Source organism: Bufo gargarizans, chromosome 7 (genome assembly GCF_014858855.1).
Source record: "Bufo gargarizans isolate SCDJY-AF-19 chromosome 7, ASM1485885v1, whole genome shotgun sequence".
Classification (NCBI taxonomy): domain Eukaryota; kingdom Metazoa; phylum Chordata; class Amphibia; order Anura; family Bufonidae; genus Bufo; species Bufo gargarizans.
The window spans coordinates 8,293,934-8,314,281 of NC_058086.1; the positions used below are offsets into that span (position 1 = coordinate 8,293,934).

General features: G+C 43.9%; 1 protein-coding gene across 4 annotated transcripts in view; it reads left to right on the top strand.

Moving 5' to 3' along the window:
• The window catches only part of PLA2G6 (phospholipase A2 group VI), a 75,343-nt gene that overhangs the window by 42,536 nt on the left and 12,459 nt on the right, over nt 1-20,348 (top strand). For 2 of the 4 annotated variants that reach the window (XM_044300668.1, XM_044300669.1), the window contains exons 8-11: nt 11,295-11,403; nt 12,551-12,685; nt 13,319-13,409; nt 17,422-17,585. In XM_044300668.1, the coding sequence (XP_044156603.1) occupies nt 11,295-11,403; nt 12,551-12,685; nt 13,319-13,409; nt 17,422-17,585 (499 nt within the window). The remainder of the gene's footprint in view (nt 1-11,294; nt 11,404-12,550; nt 12,686-13,318; nt 13,410-17,421; nt 17,586-20,348) is intronic. The other 2 variants (XM_044300670.1, XM_044300671.1) reach the window with 1 other exon arrangement.

Below are 20,348 nucleotides of genomic sequence, written 5' to 3' on the forward strand. Positions count from 1 at the left end.
TCATATAATGGTCAGATAAATTGTTATTCTTCATGTACATGACGGCTTATTCTGAAAAGGTATTATGAGACATTTAGTAAGACTGGCATTCCCATACACCAGTCTTGATCCCTCTGCATCGGATTAAGATATTCCTAATTTATTAAGAGGCAGAGTCCTCCTAATAAATTATAGTCACATCTCTGGCAGTCCGTGCACCAGAAAACTTAAGTCTAGACTTCAGCTATAAGTTACTCCAGTTTCTGACGTATGGTAAAGTAAATCCAGAAGACCATGCTAAGCAGCGCCCCCAGGTACGCCCCTTCCTCTTTACTGCTACTTCAAAAAAGTGTTGAGAAGCTTGAAAAGTTGCAAAATATGTGCAAATATGCTCTAATGATTCACTTTAGGCTAAAGTTAAATATGTCATTTTGTGCATTCGTTACGGAACTTGGAGGACAACTACCTGAAACCCTCTTCCTTTGAAACTGCCTGTTTTGTCATTGTTTCTTGAGTGGAAACAAGTTACAAGTCTCTGAGATATTATTTGGTCCCAGTGAGGCATCATTAGATGTATCCTCAGTGTTCCCCTAAGTGTTTTAGGGCATGTGATTGTATGGTGGGAGCACGAGAAAGAGATGAGCAGGCTCTGCATTACAATGTGTAACGTTATTAATTCTTTAAAGGGGTTATCCGGGATTTTAAAGGGAACCTGTCACCTCCTAAAAACATCCCAAGCCGGCAGCAGTACCTTAGAGTAGCCAGCAAGTAGTTAAACTTTCCAAATTTCAATTTCTCTGCTTTTAAAACAGATAGTGATACCTCCTAAAATAGTTATTACTTTACATTCCCCATAGGTCTACTTCATGTTTGGATCATTTTGTGAATGCCATTAAATTATTCTGGCAATGCATCCCCCGCCGTACATGCACGACATTCTGCGTTAAGGGGTTAATCCCCTGCCCGACGCACTTTTCTAGTCAGGCTTGAAGTCACAATGGCAGCGGCCTCCTTGCTTCAAGTCACGGTAACCATGCCCCCTTCCCTGCCCCTTCGCTGTGACTGACAGCACTTATGCAACACAGTTCGGCTGGCTTTGCTGAACTGCCGGCTGTCAGTCACAGCGAAGGGGCAGGGAAGGGGGCATGGTTACCGTGACTTGACGCAAAGAGGCCGCTGCCATTGTGACTTCAAGCCTGACTAGAAAAGCGCGCCGGGCAGGGGATTAAAGAAAGGTGTTTTACAGCTTCTGCTTAACTACCTGCAGGAAGAAAAGGATCGTTACAACCATGCTGCTGGCTACTCTAAGGTACTGCTGCCGGCTTGGGATGGTTTTTAGGAGGTGACAGGTTCCCTTTTTAACATTGATGACCTATCCTCGGGTCATCAATATCAGATCGACGGGGTCTGACATCCAGCACCCCACCAATCAGCTGGTTGAAGAGAAGGCCATGCTCTGTGCGAGCGCAGCCTTCTCTTCATTGTTTACCTGCTTGCCATCGACCTCACAGTGACGAGCAGGTGTAATTGCAAGCCGTCCCATTCACTTCTATGGGACGGCTTCTTCCTAAACACTTGAATAGGAAGTAGCACTCCCATAGAAGTGAATAGGACGGCTTGTAATTACACCTGCTCGTCACTGTGATGTCGATGGCAAGCAGGTAAACAATGAAGAGAAGGCTGCGCTCGCACGGAGCATGGCCTCTTCAACCAGTGGGGATGCTGGATGTTGGACACCCGCTGATGTTATATTGATGACCTATCCTGAGGACAGGTCATCAATATCAAAATCCCAGAAAACCCCTTTTTACATCTGCAAATCTTAAGAAGGCCCCAGAGCAGATTATTGCATGTTTTTGACTTTAAGGCCCCTTTCACACAAGCGAGTTTTCCGGCGCGGGAGCAATGCGTGACGTGAATGCATAGCACCCGCACTGAATCCTGACCCATTAACTTCAATGGGTCTGTGTACATGATTGTTGTTTTTCACGCATCAGTTTTGCGTTGCCTGAAAGACGCAGCATGTTCTATTCTCTGCGTTTTTCGCGCAGCCCTGGCCCCAAAGAAGTGAATGGGGCTTCAGTGAAAAACGCATTGTATCCGCAAACAAGTGAAGAAGTCCGGGTTTGGGTCTGGGTACCAAACATGCCGATTTTTCTCACGCGCGTGCAAAACGCATTAAAACGCTTTGCACTTGCGGGGAAAAATCGTGCATGTTCCTGCAACACACCCGCATCTTTTTCCGCAATGCACCCACAACGCCCGTGTGAACCCAGCCTAAGGCTTCCATGGGTGTTAAGTAGGGATAAGTGAACTTGTAATTTTAAGTTCTGCGTACAAGGTTTGGGTTATCTAAGAATTCCGTTATGGATTCCGCTACCACGTGGTAACGGAATCCATAACTGAATTCTTAGATAACCCAAACCTTGTACGCAGAACTTAAAATTACAAGTTCACTTAATACTAGTAATAAGCAATTTATGTTTTAGCAGCAAATAAAATAATTGCTAGATCCTGAAAGAGTCCTACTCTAAGTTTTGATTTATCAAAGGTGAAACTGTCTTGGATTATGATTAACAATATAAGATTTCCAGTGTTCTTGGTTACAAACAAATTATATATTCTTGGCAGTTTAGGATCCTTTGATTTAATTTTCTCAATGTCCATGATACATTTGTGATTTATAAGGCCCCTTTCACACGGGCGAGTTTTCCACGCGGGTGCAATGCGTGAGGTGAACGCATTGCACCCGCACTGAATCCGGACCAATTCACTTCTATGGGGCTGTGCACATGATTGGTGATTTTCACGCATCACTCGTGAAAATCGCAGCATGCTCTATATTGTGCGTTTTCCACGCAACGCAGGCCCCATGGAAGTGAATGGGGCTGCATGAAAATCCCAGGCCTCCGCAAGCAAGTGCGGAGGCGGTGCGATTTTCACACATGTTTGCTAAGATGACAGTCTATTCACTGTATTATTTTCCCTTATAACATGGTTATAAGGGAAAATAATAGCATTTTTAATACAGAATGCTTAGTAGAAGGTCAATTGAGGGTTAAAAAAAAAAAAAATTAACTCACCTTCTCTTCTTGATCACGTAGCAGCCATTCTCTTCTTACTTTTTTAATCATGAGCTGCCGGCTAAAGGACCTGTGGTGACGTCACATCACATGGTCCAGTCACATGGTCCATTCTTCAGTGAAGAAGTTCGAGTCTGGATACCACATTCAGTTTTTTATCACGCGCGTGCAAAACGCATTGCACCTGCGCGATAAAAACTGAACAACGGAACGCAATCGCAGTCAAAACTGACTGCAACTGCGTACCTACTCGCGCGGGTTTGCCGCAATGCACTGGGACGCATCCGGACCTAATCTGTACACGCTCGTCTGCAAGGGGCCTAAGTGGTTGGTTGCAGCTGATATTCATTTTTTTTTTATTTCCTCTTTTTTATGTTTGCTCCTATCTACCACTCTATATTTTTGTGTAATATGGCTTTTTTAGAATAGATTAGTTGCTGGGATCTGTTGATTGTAAATCATCATATTATACCACATATATGATACAGGGTTGTTTTTGATTTATTGGATTTCCAGGAGAGACATCGTGCTATATGCCACCAATAACTGGGCAATCCTTGTATTTATTTGTTTGATATATGACTTTGTATGTATTTTTTTTTTATTTCATTGAAAAGCTTCTACAATTAAAATCAATTGAAAATAAACAGGTATACAAAGGGTGTTATTAGGAAGGAAGGGACTTAACACACACACATACAGCCTGGGATCTGATGTACATTTTCACACAAATAACTTTACAAAAAAATCTGATAATGAATCTCCCCTATAGCTGACTGCACTGAATAGGAACACAGTTGCCACAGAGAACAGGATTCAGATTTTCTATGACGTATCAGGAAAATTAGTCTTTAAATGGTTGTCCGACTCCAAAACCAGTTCTAGTTATGGCCAGGAAAGTGTTTAGCATAAAGGAAAACAAGGCAGTTGTCTATTCAGCGACACTCTATTCCAGTGCTGTCTCCCATCCCCGCTGGTGTCTGGTGTACTGGAAAAGTGACGTTCTGTCTATGCTCTTGTGCCTTAAAGGAGACGTCCCTGGTGGCACATTTATTATACTAGTCTTAGTTATTTTGGTGCATGGTATGCCATCGTATTTTTTTTTTTTTTTTTTTTTTTAAGAGAATTGGCACATTTGGCACATTTTTGGGAGGTTTGTGCGCCTAAGACTGAAATGCATACCATACCTCCTGCTACCTCTGTCAGCTCCACTCTCTCCTTGATTGACAAGTCCAAGTGAGATACCATGCAGGAACCTATAACATTCAGCTGAGCTAGTCCTACAAGGCATTACCCCTGGTTTAAAGGGACTCTGTCACCAGTTTCTAACCCCCCCCTTTTAAAACTATTGTTCTCTCCATGGTGCCCTTGTCATTACAAAGCTGTTGTTATAAGATAAATCCGCCGTCTAGTTTTAGAGTAAATAATTTTTATTGGCATTTTAGTAAAGCATAGATATCAAGCCGTATATCCAGAAATTCCTGATCAAAATAGCATGTGTAAACGCTTATACAATAGGCTTGTTACTAAAGCATAATACGTAGGTGGTTTGCAAAGTGAGAACAAAGTACAGTAAGGTCTGCAACAAAAGGACCATAACAATCAAGGGGAATGAGGGGAAGGGAAAAAAGGGGGGAAGGGAAGGAAGGGCCTTCAGGTAATGTGTGGTATTGTCCAACAGCAGTGAATAGTACATATTTATCCAAAATTTAGGGTGAGTAATTAGGATTTTGGAGCCAAGGACCCCAGGTAAGTTGCTTGGATTTAGAAGAGATAGTCGTGCAAGGTATGGAATGTTCATACCTACAAGACGTGTTAATCTCTTGTATGACCTCAGCTAAGGTCGGCGAGGTTGGTTGCTTCCAGTGACGTGTGATAATTAGCTTAGCACTAAGCAAAACATGTCCTGTGATATTCCTATGTACTGGAGGGATAGCGTGTATACCCAGAAACAAAAGAGCCAGCTCCGGGATAGGATCAATATTCTGGGCTGCCAACCCTGATATCAAGTCAAAAACACTGTGCCAATAAGGGGTAAGTATTGGGCAGTCCCATAGAATGTGAAGTAGAGAGCCTTTAGCGCCACAACCTCGCCAACAATGTGGAGAGGATGAGGGGTAGATTATGTTTAGCCTCTGTGGAGTAAGGTACCAATGTAATAGGGTCTTAAGCCCTGCCTCGTAGTGTGTGACACATTTAAAATTAGAAGTCAAAAACCTAATAGCCAAAATCCAATCTTCATCTAGGAAAGTCTTCCCCAACTCTCGTTCCCATTTTTTTATGGGTAAGGTCTTGGTGAATGTGGCTTTGTCTCCTAATACGTCATATACGTATCGTGTGGTATGTTTTCTGAAGAGGGACGGGAATTGAAACAGTCTTAGTATGCAAGAGTTTATTGAGGGTGGAGATTGTTTAATATTTGCGATAAAATGTCGTATTCGCAAATAATTATAGAATTCTGTATGCGGCAATGCGAATAAGCTGTGAAGTGAATCAAATGGGAGGAGGTGGCCATCCGGCATTATTTGGGATATGGAAACAATCCCCTTTCCCCGCCAGTTTGTCAGGTTAATGTCAGTAATGTTGAGTTCCAGTGCGCTTATGTCAGCTTGAGGTAGCAGGGTGGATTTGGAGTCCGCCTGCGCTCTGTGAACTGTGGACCACAGGTTGCCGATATGCCGTACTGTCAGCAATTCATTGTGCGATTGGGAGGGGTTCCATAACGAATGGATCAGGTAGTCTTTCAAACTAGCATTTTTGATTGTGTGGGACTCAATCTGAATCCAGGCTTTTGTATTGTCAGGGATCCACCATTCCCGAGCAAATGAGAGTGATACGGCTCGGAAGTAGTCTTTAATGTCAGGGAGGCCTAACCCTCCAGCGTGTTTTTTCTTAGTCAATAATGCTCGAGCTACTCTGGGCTTGGTCGGACCCCAGACATACTTGCCCAAAATCGACTGTGCCTTTTTGAAGAATGTTGCAGGGACCGGGATTGGTAGGGCACGGAATATATATATGAGCTTGGGGAGGGTCATCATCTGGAAAGAAGCTACTCTACCCACCCAGGACAATGCCTTCATGGCGAAGCTAGTCAAGTCACGCGATAGAGTGGCTAGAAGGGGGAGATAGTTCCTATCATAAAGAAGGGAGCAAGGTGAAGTAATCTTCACTCCTAGATAGGGGATTTCTGACGTTTGCCAGTCTAGTTCATGAAAAGATTGTAGGGTGGCCTTCTCCTTCGTGGGTATGTTAATGGGTAATGCTTGAGATTTAGTGTTGTTAATCTTATAGTAGGAGAGGGATCCATAGTGTGAGATCAATCCAAGGGCAGTTCCTAACGAGTTGATGGGGTCGGTTAGAGTGAGAATGATGTCGTCCGCATAAAGTGTAATTTTATGGGATCTTCCCCCTATCTCCATCCCCGCTACTGAAGGCGAGTTTCTTATAGTCTGTGCTAGGGGCTCTAATGCTAAGATAAATAATAGGGGTGATAGAGGGCACCCCTGTCTAGATCCGTTGGTGATTCCAAACGAATCCGATAGTACTCCATTGACCCATACTTTCGCGGAGGGAGAGGAATATAGGCATTGGATGGCCTGTAGTATCTGTCCTGAGAAGCCCATGTGGCGGAGTGTCGAAAATGCGTAGTCCCAGTGCAGGCGATCAAACGCCTTTTCCGCATCTAATGTGACCGCAAGCATTGGGAGACCACGCACCTCAGCATAATTGAATAAGTCCACGATTCGCCTGGTATTGTCAGAAGCTTGTCGGCCTGGCACAAACCCGGTTTGATCCGGGTGGATCAGTGATGGGAGGAGTGGAGCTAATCTGTTAGCAATGACTTTGGCAAAAATTTTAACGTCAGAGTTAAGCAGTGAGATAGGTCGGAAATTCTGGGGTACATCAGGTGTTTTGCCGGGTTTTGGGATGGTGACAATTAGTGCCTCTAGCATTTCTGGGGGGAAAGAGTGTCCCTCCTGTATGGCATTAAACATTTCCAACATGTAAGGAGTCAAGATATGCTGAAAGTGGCGAAAGTACTCATTAGATAGTCCGTCAGGGCCAGGGGATTTGCCCAATGGGAGTGACGTGATCACTGTCTTGATTTCTGTGGTTGAAAATGGAGCATTTAGTGACTGTAGTTGTGACTGGGAAAGAGTAGGGAGGGACGCTTGCAGGAGGAACTCCTCTACTAAGGCCGAGTAGTTTTCAGGTAGTGGAGTATCATCTCTTAGATTGTATAGTGCTTGATAGTATGCTTTGAATTGGTTGGCAATGTCTCTGGGATGAATTAATTTCATCTTAGTGGTGGGATGTACCAGATGGGAGATTTTCGACTTCGACTGTTGAGCCTTCAACTGTTGGGCCAAAAGTCTGCCCGCTTTGTTTCCTTGGGAGTAAAATTTGGATTGGAGCCTCAAAAGGGATTTGTGGTAGTTTTGGAGTAGTAGGCCGCTAAGTTTATTCCGTGCAAGTCTAAGTTCATTAGAGGTCTGTGAGGTGGGGGAGGGTTTATTTATGGCTTCCAGGTCAGCAATGTGTTCTAAGGTTTGTGTAATATCTCGCTCTCTGAGTTTCTTTACTGTGGAGTTTAGCTTAATCATAGATCCCCGTATAAACGCTTTGTGGGCTTGCCACAAGATAAACTGGTTTGAAACTGATCCGCTGTTAAAATGAAAGTATTCATTCAGGTGTGTGGAAAGTTCCAAAACATGCTTCGGGTTATTATAGAGAAATGCATTATTCCTCCAAATAGGGGCTCTTGAGGATTGAAACCGTTCCTCAAGGGTGATAGCGATCGGGGCATGGTCCGACCATTTGATAAGGCCGATCTCAGTAGATAGTGTGTGGAGTAGGGAAGGATGATCCACCATAAACATATCTATCCTTGAGTATGTCATATGTACCGGGGAGAAGAAGGTATAGTCCCTCTCCAGGCTATGTTGGGCTCTCCATATGTCCGTTAGGCCTTCAGAACACAGGAAGGAAGCGACCCCTCTATCAAGTCTCCTTGCAGGAGATGTGGAGTCAATGTCAGGCTGTAAAGCGGTATTAAAATCTCCACAGAGGATTACTTTCCCCTGTTTGAGCTTATTCACATTGCGCATCAGTTTGTGTAGGAAGGCCAGTTGTCGGGAGTTGGGGGCATATAAGTTAACCAGTGTATATGTAATGTTATTGATGGAGCAAACTAGAATAATATAGCGACCGTTCGGGTCAAGTCTGGATTTGATGGGGGTATAGGCAACAGTGTTTTTGACAGCGATCAGGGTACCTCTTTTCTTCCTGTCACAGTGGGAGTGCAGAATATTAGGAAACAGGCGGTGGCGTACTCTATCGGCGTCTGCTGGCAGTAGGTGAGTCTCCTGGATACATAAAACATCAACATTAGCTGACAAAGCTTCTTTCCACATGTAAGATCTTTTCTGAGGACAATTAAGGCCTTTAACATTAAGGGACATAATCTTGAGACCCATGATGTTAAAAGAGTATAGTTATCCTAGCTCCTGCTAAGAAGAAGAAGACACAGTAAAAGTATGCAATATCAATACGTTAGAGTACGATTACTAAGGCACTATTGAGGGTAAGAGAGGGAGGAAAGAGGGAGGGTGGGAGAGACAACAAACAAAACAGATAAGACGGAGGTCGCCGTCCAAATCTCAGTAGGCAATAAACGAGACGGTGGTAACCGTCTAAGTATAGGTAAGGCGAGAGTTCGGTGCTAGAATCAAAATGAACTAAGCAAAAAGAAAAACGAGGTATCCGAGGGCCTGCACCATAACAACTGGATGCTATAAAAATGCCCAAATAGGATGTCACAGAGAAGCCAAGGGGGAAGAGTAAACAAAGCTTCGCCCCCGTGGCAGTCCTGATATAGGAGATGTCATCTGATATGAGGGTGTCTAGGGCATCAGCCCTCCGCTGCAAGGGTGGCACTGGAGGTCATGGAGGTAGGGTCAGTATCCGCCTTGCTGGAAGGCAGCGGGATTTGCCACAGCTGAAGCAGATGTTTCCCTTCTTCCAGGGTCTTGATGGCATGGGTCTGTCCATTTTTCCGGACAAGAATCTTCAGGGGGTAACCCCATTTGTAGGGGAAATCATTGTCCCGGAGGGCCGTCGTAATAGGCAGTAGCGTTCTGCGCCGACGAAGGGTGACCATAGAGAGGTCCGTGAAAAGTTTGATTTTCTGATACGGAGCAGGTAGTGGGTTCTTGTTTCGCGCTGCAGCCATAAGTGCCTCTTTAGTGTGAAAGAAATGAATTCGCGCCAAAGTGTCACGCGGGACATTCGGACCCAAGTGTGGGGGTTTAGGAAGCCTGTGGGCTCTGTCAATAATCATGTCTGGTGTTGGAATCTGCGGTAGAAGCGCTTTTATTAATCCCTTTAAATAGGTTTGCAGCTCTTGAGGGGCAACTTCTTCAGGAATACCCCTGAACTTTACATTGTTGCGTCTTGAGCGGTCTTCTAAGTCTGCCATTTTAAATTTGATAGCTTCTAGCTCATCAGCTAAGGTGTTGTGGGCATCGATAACAGTATTCTGGGACAAGGCAAAATCGCCCATCTTTGTTTCCACATGATGGATTTTCTCCTCTGCAGTCTGCAATCTAGCAGAGAGAGGGTTAATCAGCCCTGCAATGTCCGTCTGCAAAGAGGACTTCAAAGCTAGCAGCATATTCTTCAGGGAATCCTCGGTGACAGGCTTGTCAGAGGTGGGGAGCAGTTGGAAGGGATCTGGGGTGGCACTAGCATATGAGGTGTACTCACTCAGCTGGGTTCCGCTCCCAGTGTGTCCCGCAATCAATTGGGGGTGAGGAAATCCAGGCAGCTGGTCCCGTCGGGCAGGAGGACGGGCGCCATCTTGGAATCTATGGTGAGTTTGTCCTGCGGCCCTGGCCTCCTCTGGTGTCGGTGGAAGAGACGGAGGTGAAGTATGCACAAGGACTTGGCTGTCGGAGATGTCCGGTGGGGAGGGCGATCGAACAGCAGGTGCTGGAGACATTGCACTCACAGGCGATCTTAGTGCTCCTCTGTCTGTATCGTCGGCGCCATCTTTAAACTTTCCCCAGTCAAAGTAGCTCTCCAGGTTACCGTCCTGTAGCCTCTGCAGATGCTTTTTTGTTTTCCCCATAATGTCACCGGGGGTATTGTTCATCTGTGGGAGCAGTTAGGTAGCTCTGTAGCGTGATCAAAGACAGGCATGCAGGATTATAGTCGCTGAGGTGCAGGAGCTCTGTACTCAGGCAGCCATCCCGTTCAGCAGCCTAGCCACGCCCCCCGCCGTCTAGTTTTGATAAAAATCGCTTTTATCTAGCCTGTCAATCTTCTGGATAAGGTGCCCAGGGCGTTTCTGAAGGTCTGAATCTGCCGCTCTCCGCCGCCGCCGTTGGTGCCCAGCTCCTCCCATGATCCTTTCAGCGCCACCTGGATGTAATGAAATCCGCCTCCGGCTCTCCTCAGTGCCCCCTCCTCCTTTTCAAAGATCCCGCGCGTGCGCACAGGCCTGTGCCTGATGCGCCCGTGCGGACTTTTAGATTCTGCCTCGTTGAGCGAAGAGTGTTCGCGGGCGCGCATGCGCACTTCGCTCAACGAGGCAGAATCTAAAAGTCCGCACCGGCGCATCAGGCACAGGCCTGTGCGCACGCGCGGGATCTTTGAAAAGGAGGAGGGGGCACTGAGGAGAGCCGGAGGCGGATTTCATTACATCCAGGTGGCGCTGAAAGGATCATGGGAGGAGCTGGGCACCAACGGCGGCGGCGGAGAGCGGCAGATTCAGACCTTCAGAAACGCCCTGGGCACCTTATCTAGAAGATTGACAGGTTAGATAAAAGCGATTTTTATCAAAACTAGACGGCAGATTTATCTTATAACAACAGCTTTGTAATGACAAGGGCACCATGGAGAGAACAATAGTTTTAAAAGGGGGGGGTTAGAAACTGGTGACAGAGTCCCTTTAACATAGCATTTTCTGGTGACAGATTAAGCTTTTGTAGTAGTTACCACAGGTTGTCCACTAGGTGGCATTGCTCTTTTACTTTTCTCCTTTAGTTGCTCTTATAACGGTAGTAGATCATTGCTAGGATGATGACCACAGATCTGAGATGAGCAAATGATGGCCATGGCCGGCAACCTAGCTAATAGTCTGATGACTTTTGAATGTAATTTTTGGGTTTGATTCAATATTCAAGGTCAAACACTGTGCAAAGAATGATCATCCATTTGGTTTTTCAACAGAAAGATCACCTGGAGCTTATTAAAGCCCTTATGGTTTTTGGGGCTGATGTGGAGCAGGCTAATGATTTTGGTGAAACGCCAGGACTCCTTGCAGCCAGATCAAGCAAAGGTAATACATTATATTACTTTAGCTGTAAGGTAAAAGTGAAAGGTATGCAGTATTTGATCTCTAATACATGTTGTCTTCTGACCTAGTGGGCCCTAGCTCTTATTTAAAGGGCTTTTCCAAGATCTTTTTACTGGTGACCTATCCTCTGGATAAGTCATCAGTATCTGATCGGTGGGGGTCCGACACCTGGGACCCCCGCTGATCAGCTGTTTGAGAAGGCACCGGTGTTCGCAGTAGTGCCACAGGCTTCTCTCTGTATTTCCTAGGCCATGTGACATCACGTTCATCGTTCACGTGGCCTAGGCGCAGCTCAGCCCTATAGAAGTGAATGGGGCTGAGCTGCAATACAAAGCGCAGGCGGTGCTGTGCTTGGTGAGCGGAGAGAAGGCTGCGGTGCTACTGTGAGCACGGGTGCCTTCTCAAACAGCTGATCACCAGGTTGTCCCACTTGTCAGACCCCCACCGATCAGATACTGGTGACCTATTCTGGGGATAGGTTATCAATAAAAAGTTTTCTGAAAACCCTTTTTAACGTAACTTTTCAATGATAAAAATAGGTTCTTCAGTTTCTTCTATTCCTGGCAAAGCTGAGTAGCAGTCCATATGGCTGACATTACATCTTCTGTAGGGTTTGTAATACAGATTTTCCAGACTCCTGGATGCCGAAGCTGCCGAGCTATATAGTGATACACAGAAAAATGGCAGTGGAATGTATATGTAAGTACATTTGCCATTGAAAGCTCACTGACAGCTACACGATAACATTCTCTCTTACGGTTTGTTACCTAGCTTTTGCAGAAACTGATTTTGCTAATAAACTGAATAGGAATTTAATGTGACAGCAGAGGATAACTCTGATACCTCAAACTGGGAGCTTCCTCCGTGCATTTCCTTTAGTACATCCCCTTACGCATTTCATACATGTGCATATACACTTGAGCTTTAGTGCTAATAGCTTTCTCTTTCTTTAGACCGGCTGTTCAGTTTCATTCAGTGCATTACTGTATTATTCATGTTTTATAACATATTTCTTTCTTTCCTTTCCACAATCCGCTCAGTTTCGTCTGTGACCGATTGTGTTTTCCGTTACCATTTCAAAAGTTGGATCCACCCATATGATGTTTTTCTTCCCCTCCCCCTTTTAAAGGGTCCAATCGCAAGGTGCTACTCGACATGCTTTGTAACATAGGAGCAGAGCGCTGTTTTCCCCCTGACACCCAGTTTCCACCAGCTGCATCCTCCCCCGCCACAGCACCCCCCGCGGACAGAACTAGCAGCATAGGTAACCTGCCTGTCTCCTGCACAGACCTTCCTTTCCTCAACCACACCAGTCCTGGCAACTCAGAACTTGCTTCTTCTATTCTTAATTTATGGTATTAACGTGAATCAAAATGTTGAATCGTTCCTGTGCTTCTGAGTTCCCAGTAATGGTGGTTACGTGACCCTGGCCGGGTGTATCTTCGCCTATTCTGTTTCCTTCCTTTAAACCTCTGCTGCTCTTTCCATTTTCCAGGTGCTCGTTCTGTGTTTTTCACCCAGTGATGTTGGAATCCCTTCTCTTTTTTTGCGTTATTATTGTTTCTTCTTTGTAAGCTCCTTTTCAAGATCTGTAAATAACAAGTACAATCTCAGTATATGTGTTTTACACAAAAACCTTATTCTTTCCAATATATAATGTCCCCTGCTGTCTTGTGCACTCCGCTAAATAAATATTTCTGAAGCCATCATAGAATAGATGATTTTCAGTTTTTGTTTTTTACCACTTTTCTATCTGCTCTTTCTAATGTTTTCTTATTTGTTTGCTTATTTGATTTCATTTCTGTGGGGTATCCTTCCAGTGTCTAGATTTTCTTAATTTATTTATTTTATTATTATTATTATTTGAATTATAGCCCTAATTGTACTTGTTACCTAGGCTTCCAGGACTTGGTGTATGTCTCCACTGCTTTAGGCAGTATGCTGGCCTCACATGACTGTGTGGATTTTACAAGAAATGACCTAAGAACGTGAGTGACATTTCAGATGACGCACAGAACTCTCTTCCATTGCTTGGATGAGCACCGCATGCCTCTGTTTCCCTGCTGTCATGTTTATCCTGTGGATAAATTCATAAACTACAGAGGGGTAACCTTAAAACCTAACCTTTAATAAATACTTATTAAGAGAGGCCTGTTAAATAATCATCACATAATAAAAACATGCATGCGTAAAGTGACCACGCATAGACAGAATGGTGCAAAGTACAGAAAAATATCCAGATATAATAAGAGGGGAAATTTGAGAGAAGTTGGGAGTACAGTTTCAGAGGGAGTCAGATACTCTCTTCCCCTGAGTATCCTTGTATCTAACTCCAAATTCCAACCCTCTCTGAGTAACCCTAGTTGTCCCTCTTATAGTGGCGATGACTGCCCAGCTTTGTCAGGGGGGACACAATACAAGGGTACACTCATATCATTTAAAATGCTTGTCCTGACGTGTTGCAATGGTGATTAGCCAAATCATCAGGGGACAGATGTATCTAAAAACAATAGTAGCCAAATACTTAATTACCCTGGTCACCTTTAGGCTTAGAAATCAATAAATAGGAGGTAATGAATTAGTGGTGATCAGACGCTGGGTACATAATACTTAGTATTATGTACCAAGCATCTGATGACCGCTAATTCATTACCTCCTATTTATTGATTTCTAAGCCCAAAGGTGACCAAGGTTATTGAGTATTTGAGTATTCATTAATAAATTGGAGCAAATCTAGTTTTTTGTTTTCTATTGCATTACACACCCTTTCATTTAAAGGGGTTGTCCAGGTTCAGAGCTGAACCTGGACAGCCCTCCATTTTCACCCAGGCAGCCCCCCTGACATGAGCATCGGAGCATTTCATGCTCTGATGCTCTCCTTTGCCCTGCGCTAAATTGCACAGGGCAAAGGCATTTTTCTGAGTTCCGGTGACGTACCGGGGCTCTCCATGGGGCTGACAGGCAGCCCGGTGACATCACCGGCACTGATGGGCGGGATTTGGCTCTGCCCTAGCCAGTAAAACGGCTAGGGCAGAGCTAAAGCCCGCCCCTCAGAGCCGGTGACGTCACCGAACACACTGCTGGGCGGAAGTTACCGCCCGGCAGTGTGTTATTGAAAACACAAGAGCCTGTGCCCTGCGCGATCTAGCGCAGGGCACTGGAGCGCATCGGAGCATGAGATGCTCCGATGCTAGGCTCAGGGGGGCTGCCGGGGTGAAAATAAGGGTATGTCCGGGTTCAGCTCTGAACCCGGACAACCCCTTTAATTTGTCTAAAAATAAGAACAGGTCATCTCAGAATGTAAACTGAATGAGGCCATGCCATTTCCAGATGTAAGCAAAAAAGCAGCTCCGTCATCGGGATCAACTCTATTAAACCAGACATACTGCCAGATAGGGCTCATCCTGCTGATTAAAACAATACCTTTCTTTTGTCTGTATGCTAAACAGCTGCAGAGATATCTGCGTTATTTTATTCATATACAAATGAGCAAATGGAGCACCAGGAGGCGGGGCTGAATATTCTGAGCGCTGCTATGTAACACCCCTGTGCGCCACACACTCCCCCTTCCCCTCAATTGACAGCATCACCACATTAAGATCTGCTCAGAAAGCTAATATACACATTAAGTCTTTATATACAGGCACAATGTATGATTATAACGACATCAGTAATATATGTAAGCTTATATAAGCATAGAAAAGGCATGCTTCTCTATGTGGTAATCCTATACCTTAGTGATGCGTGGTCTGTCTTGTATGTAGAAATCTTAAAATCAAGTCCCAGGAGAGACTAACCTTTTTTAACTTTACTTTTTTTTTCTCCTTTTTTATTTTTTCTCTCTCTCATTTAACTAATAGAATAGGCTATACTATAATATATAATCATATAACAATAAAAGGCCTTACTATATTGAGAATAGTGTTTTCTTGTTTTTGTTTTTTTTGCTTAGAAATGTGAAACTTTTATTACTGGTTTATTCACAGGCACAATAAATAATTATAAACTAACCAGCATTATTTATTAACGTTTATTAAGCCTGAAAACATTATTCTCAATATGATAAGCATAAAGGGAGTCCTTTACTAATCTAAAATACTCCTAAATTAGGCGTATTTCAGGAGCAGAAGGTGACGCAATGGGTAGTTGTGCCGCTAACTGTGACTTTTCCCCGCTAATGCCAGAGTCTAAAAAAGTGGGCGTGGAAGGGGACAGTCCGGCAGTCCCGTCTCATTTACCATTTTCTACTCCTGTTTTAGGTGTAGAAAATGGTCTAAATGTAAGGCCTCGTTCACACTTCAGTGTTTGGTCAGTGAGTTCCATCAGTGATTTGTGAGCCAAAACCAGAAGTGAAACCTCCACAGACATGAGGTAGAAGGGAAAGATCTGCTCCTGTTCTGTGTTTAGAGTCGCACCTTGTTTTGGCTCACAAATCACTGATGGAAATCACTGACCAAACACTGAAGTGTGAACGAGGCCTAAGACAGCAAGGGAGCTGCCTTACATTTAGAACTGCAACTGGCTGCCCCAAATTTATGTAGAGTCCGGCTCCTCTTCATAACTTCGGCGGAACCACCACCAGTTTAGGGGTTTATTAAGACTGGCGTCTAAAACGCCCCGTGGACTTTTAAATGTGGAAGAAAAAAATATCTGAAATATAAAACCTGGAAGCCTCTCTCAGGATTCAAACCTGGGATCTCCACATGTACCTACCACCAAGCTATAGCACTACCACATAGAGATGCATGTTTTTCTATGCTTATAAGCGAACGCGTATTAGGCTCCATTCACACGTCCGCAATTATCCTTCCGCATCTGTTCCGCAATTTTGCGGAACGGGTGCGGATCCATTCATTTCAATGGGGGAGTAATTGCTGTCCGCATCAGCACTTCCGTGATGCGGTTTCGCAAAAAAAAAAATAAGCATGTCCTACTTTTGGCTGCAAATTGCGGTCCACGGCCCCATTGTACTCAATGGGTCTGCAAAAAAGCGGATGACATGCGGAAAGACACCAAATGTCTTCTACATATCATCCGTATTATGGTATGGTACCCTAGCAGCATGTATTCCTCCTTCCTTTTTTATTTCTGCGGAAACACGGAACGGATGTGGATGCACTTTTGTAAAAAAAAAACGGAAGGTTTTTACGGAAACACGGATCCGCAAAAAAAGGACCCTAAGGATAATTGCGGACGTGTGAATGGAGCCTTACTGGTGTCTTTATAATCATATGTTGTTCTTGTGAATAAAGCAGTAATGTGTATATTAGCTTTCTGAGCAGATCTCAGTGTGGTGACGCTATAGTACACAGAGTATATGATATGTCGATGCCAGCAGACAGCTCTGCCCTCAGTATGTCTACCTCTGTCAGTTTAGGGGGGATATGCAGAGCACAGGGGTGTTACAAAGCAGTGCTCAAAGCATTCAGCCCTGCCTCCTGCTGCTCCAATTGCTTATTTGTATATGAATAAAAATGCAGATATCTCTGCAGTTGTTTAGTTATTGTTTTAATCAGCGTGATGAGCCCTACCAGCCAGTGTGTCTGGTTTAATGGGGTTGAAACTGGTGGCAGAGCCACTTTATGCCATCCATACACATTAGATAATTGTTGCCTGAACCCACCAAATTTTGCAGGACTAGTTGACAGTCTAGTGTGGATGGGATCCTCCCTGCTCTTCCCCAACAGCAGATGTTGGGTGACATGAAAATTGGGGCGTTTGATTTCAACTGCCCGCTCCTTTTATTTCTTGGGAAGGAAGACCAGTGCCAGGGGTGCCTGGCAGCAGCTTTCTCACTGTTTAGGACACATGCATGCTTGGCAGAGCTGAACATGAATGTATATGGGGGAGTTGGGACCTCCAAAGCCTCAGCCTAGCTCTTCCCATAGCCACAGACAGGCGATTAAAGGTCAGTGATACCCCCAGGTATTTGTGTCTGTGATAATGAAAACATTAGATATTTTACACAGATAGGAGGTTAAAATACATTTGTACCTGCAGGCAGGATCGCCTTCTCTGCTTGGATGGTGGTGGAATTCGTGGACTGGTTCTTATTCAGCTGCTTATTGCCATAGAGAAAATTGCGGGCCGTCCAATAAAAGAGCTCTTTGACTGGGTTTCTGGCACCAGTACTGGTGGTATTTTAGCATTAGCCGTAGTACACGGTAAGGTGATACTCATTTTGCCTTTCGTTTTGCAATAAAATAGTATTTTGTGTTTGCTAGATTGGAAATTTTAGACTTGTTCTATGTCAATGGACTAGATTACTGTGGAGAGATAGATTGTCAGCATCCTTGTGCAGTAATGTTCTGTGATATTTCTTTAAAGAGGTATTCCCATTTCAGACAATGGGGGCATATTGCTAGGATATGCCCCCCAGTGTCTGATAGGTGCAGGTCCTACCTAGGATTGATTAGGAGCACGATGCGCTTGCACGGCCACCACTCATCTATTTTCGGTGGCCCCATAGAAATAGAGTGCTGCGCATGCCTCTGGGACCAGCACTTATTAGACAATAGGGGCATATCCTAGCGATATACCCCCATGGTCTGAGATGGGAATACCGCTTTAAGGGTACTTTCACACTTGCGGCAAAGGATTCCGGCAGGCAGTTCCATTCCGGACGCAAACTGATGGCATTTGTCAGACAGATCTGGATGCGGATCCGTCTGACAAAAGCATTGCAATACCGGATCCATCTCTCCGGTGTCGTCTGGAAAAATAGATCCAGTATTATTTTTTTTCCGCATTTTTAAAGGTCTGAGCATGCGCAGACCAAAAAGCTGGATCCGTTTTGCTGAAACACCTAATGCCGCATCGGACACTAATACACTTCAATGTAAATTAATGCCGGCAAGTGTTCAGTACTTTTGGCCAGAGATAAAACTGCAGCATGCTGCGGTATTTTCTCCGTCCAAAAAACGTATAAGGGACTGAACTGATGCATCCTGAATGGAATGCTCTCCATTCAGAATGACTTAGGATAAAACGGATCAGTTTTTTTCCCTGTATTGAGCTCCTGTGACAGAACTCAATACCGGAAAACAAAAACGCTAGTGTGAAAGTACCCTTAGTCAAAATGCTGACAAAAATGACTCCTAGGATCCCTGATGTTCTAATGTCCTGTAGGGGGCAGCGCAAGCCTATTAAATCGAGCTATGAAGCCATTCCAGATGCTCATCCTGCTTATTACTTTGCATTTACATGTACATTTTTTAAACTCTGAAGTCGTATGATAAGTCCGAATTTGGAATTATTTTTAAGATATGTCAAACTGTTAGGAACCCTGGTCCAGTTTTTGTGATTTTACTGTTTCTTATTTATTTCTTCATAGAAATATCAATCCTTGTGTTAATTTTCTTCCGTATACTCCTCAGAAAGTACAGATTTGAGAAGTTGTGTCTTTATCCATTTTACTTGGCTCTATCATTTTGTGGAATTTGTATTTAACTTTTTAAAAGCAGTATTTTCCCAGCATAGTAAATTATGGCATATTGCTACAATATGGCAGCATAGTCTGATTGGTGAGATCCTGGGACCTTTCCTATGCTTAGAACAAAGAGGCCACAGCCGCATAGGATTTTTCTCCGTGCATTGTCACTTCCCAGCCATGTGCTGGGCAGAGAACAGCAACCCGGTTGTAAGTGGCGCCTTTGATATAAAAAAAAAATCCAAAAAGGCAGCTGCTCTTTACCTCGCTGTGTGAGCCCTTTATTTCAGGAATTGGGCTGAAAAAGTTATCTGAACGCCCGTTCATGCGTCCAGGATTTGATGAAGATCTTTGCACAGATTCACGCTGAAATAGACATGGAATCCAATATTCGACATCCAGTTCATAGAAATGATTTTTTTGTAACTGGAAAACTTCCTGGCATATTTTTGTTCGTATAAGCTAAAATAGTTTATGGGGGGCTCTCACAGAGATGTACTGGGTAATGGAGGGTGCACTATCTAATGGGTCACACAATTCCAGTAAATAAGGAAGTAAACGATAGTGAATATATATGATGGGCACTCCTCTTTCTGAATTATATGTTTAGCCCAATTTAGTCCAACTATATACAAATTATCTAAAAAAAAAAGAATTATGGGTATTTTTTGTTTTATTTTCTAATTTAATTATATGTAGCATGATTCAATTAAAAACATTACATAGTATTGGGGCCCCAAATCTATATTGTAGTATTTGATATTTTGCCTCTGCAGTAATATGTTACCTCTTTCTAGCATAAATTGGTAGAGAGATCTCCTTATTCACCTGGAGTCAAACCAGCGACTATATTATAAGTAAATATAAGATAATATGTATATATTTTGTTATACTAATAAATATTTGGACTTTAGCTACTTACTTGCAGCAGAGTGATCTGGCAAAACATATGCCAACTGATGGCATTAGAAACTCTGATCAGGATCCTGATCAGTTAGAAAAATGCATTGAAATGCCGGATCCGTCTGTCTGGTGTCATCCGGAAAAAAGCATCCGGTATTTATTTTTTTACACCTTTTTTTCGGTCTGCACATGCACAGACCAAAAGGGCAGCTCCGGCATTCCAGTATTTTGAATGCTGGATCCGGCACTAATACATTCCTATGGAAAAAGATGCTGGATCGGCATTCGGGCAATTCTTTATTTTTTTGGGCCGGAGACAAAACCGTAGCATGCTGCGGTTTTATCTTTGTTCTGATCAGTCAAAAAGACTGAACTGAAGGCATCCTGAGCGGATTGCTCTCCATTCAGAATGCATGGGGATAAACCTGATCAGTTATTTTCCGGTATGGAGCCTCTAGGATGGAACTCTATGCCGGAAAAGAAAACCGCTATTGTGAAAGTACCCTAAATTGGGCTGAACATACAATTTAAAGCACGCTGTTGACAGGGTATACTATTAAAACATAACTTTTACTGAGAATATTAAAATATTATT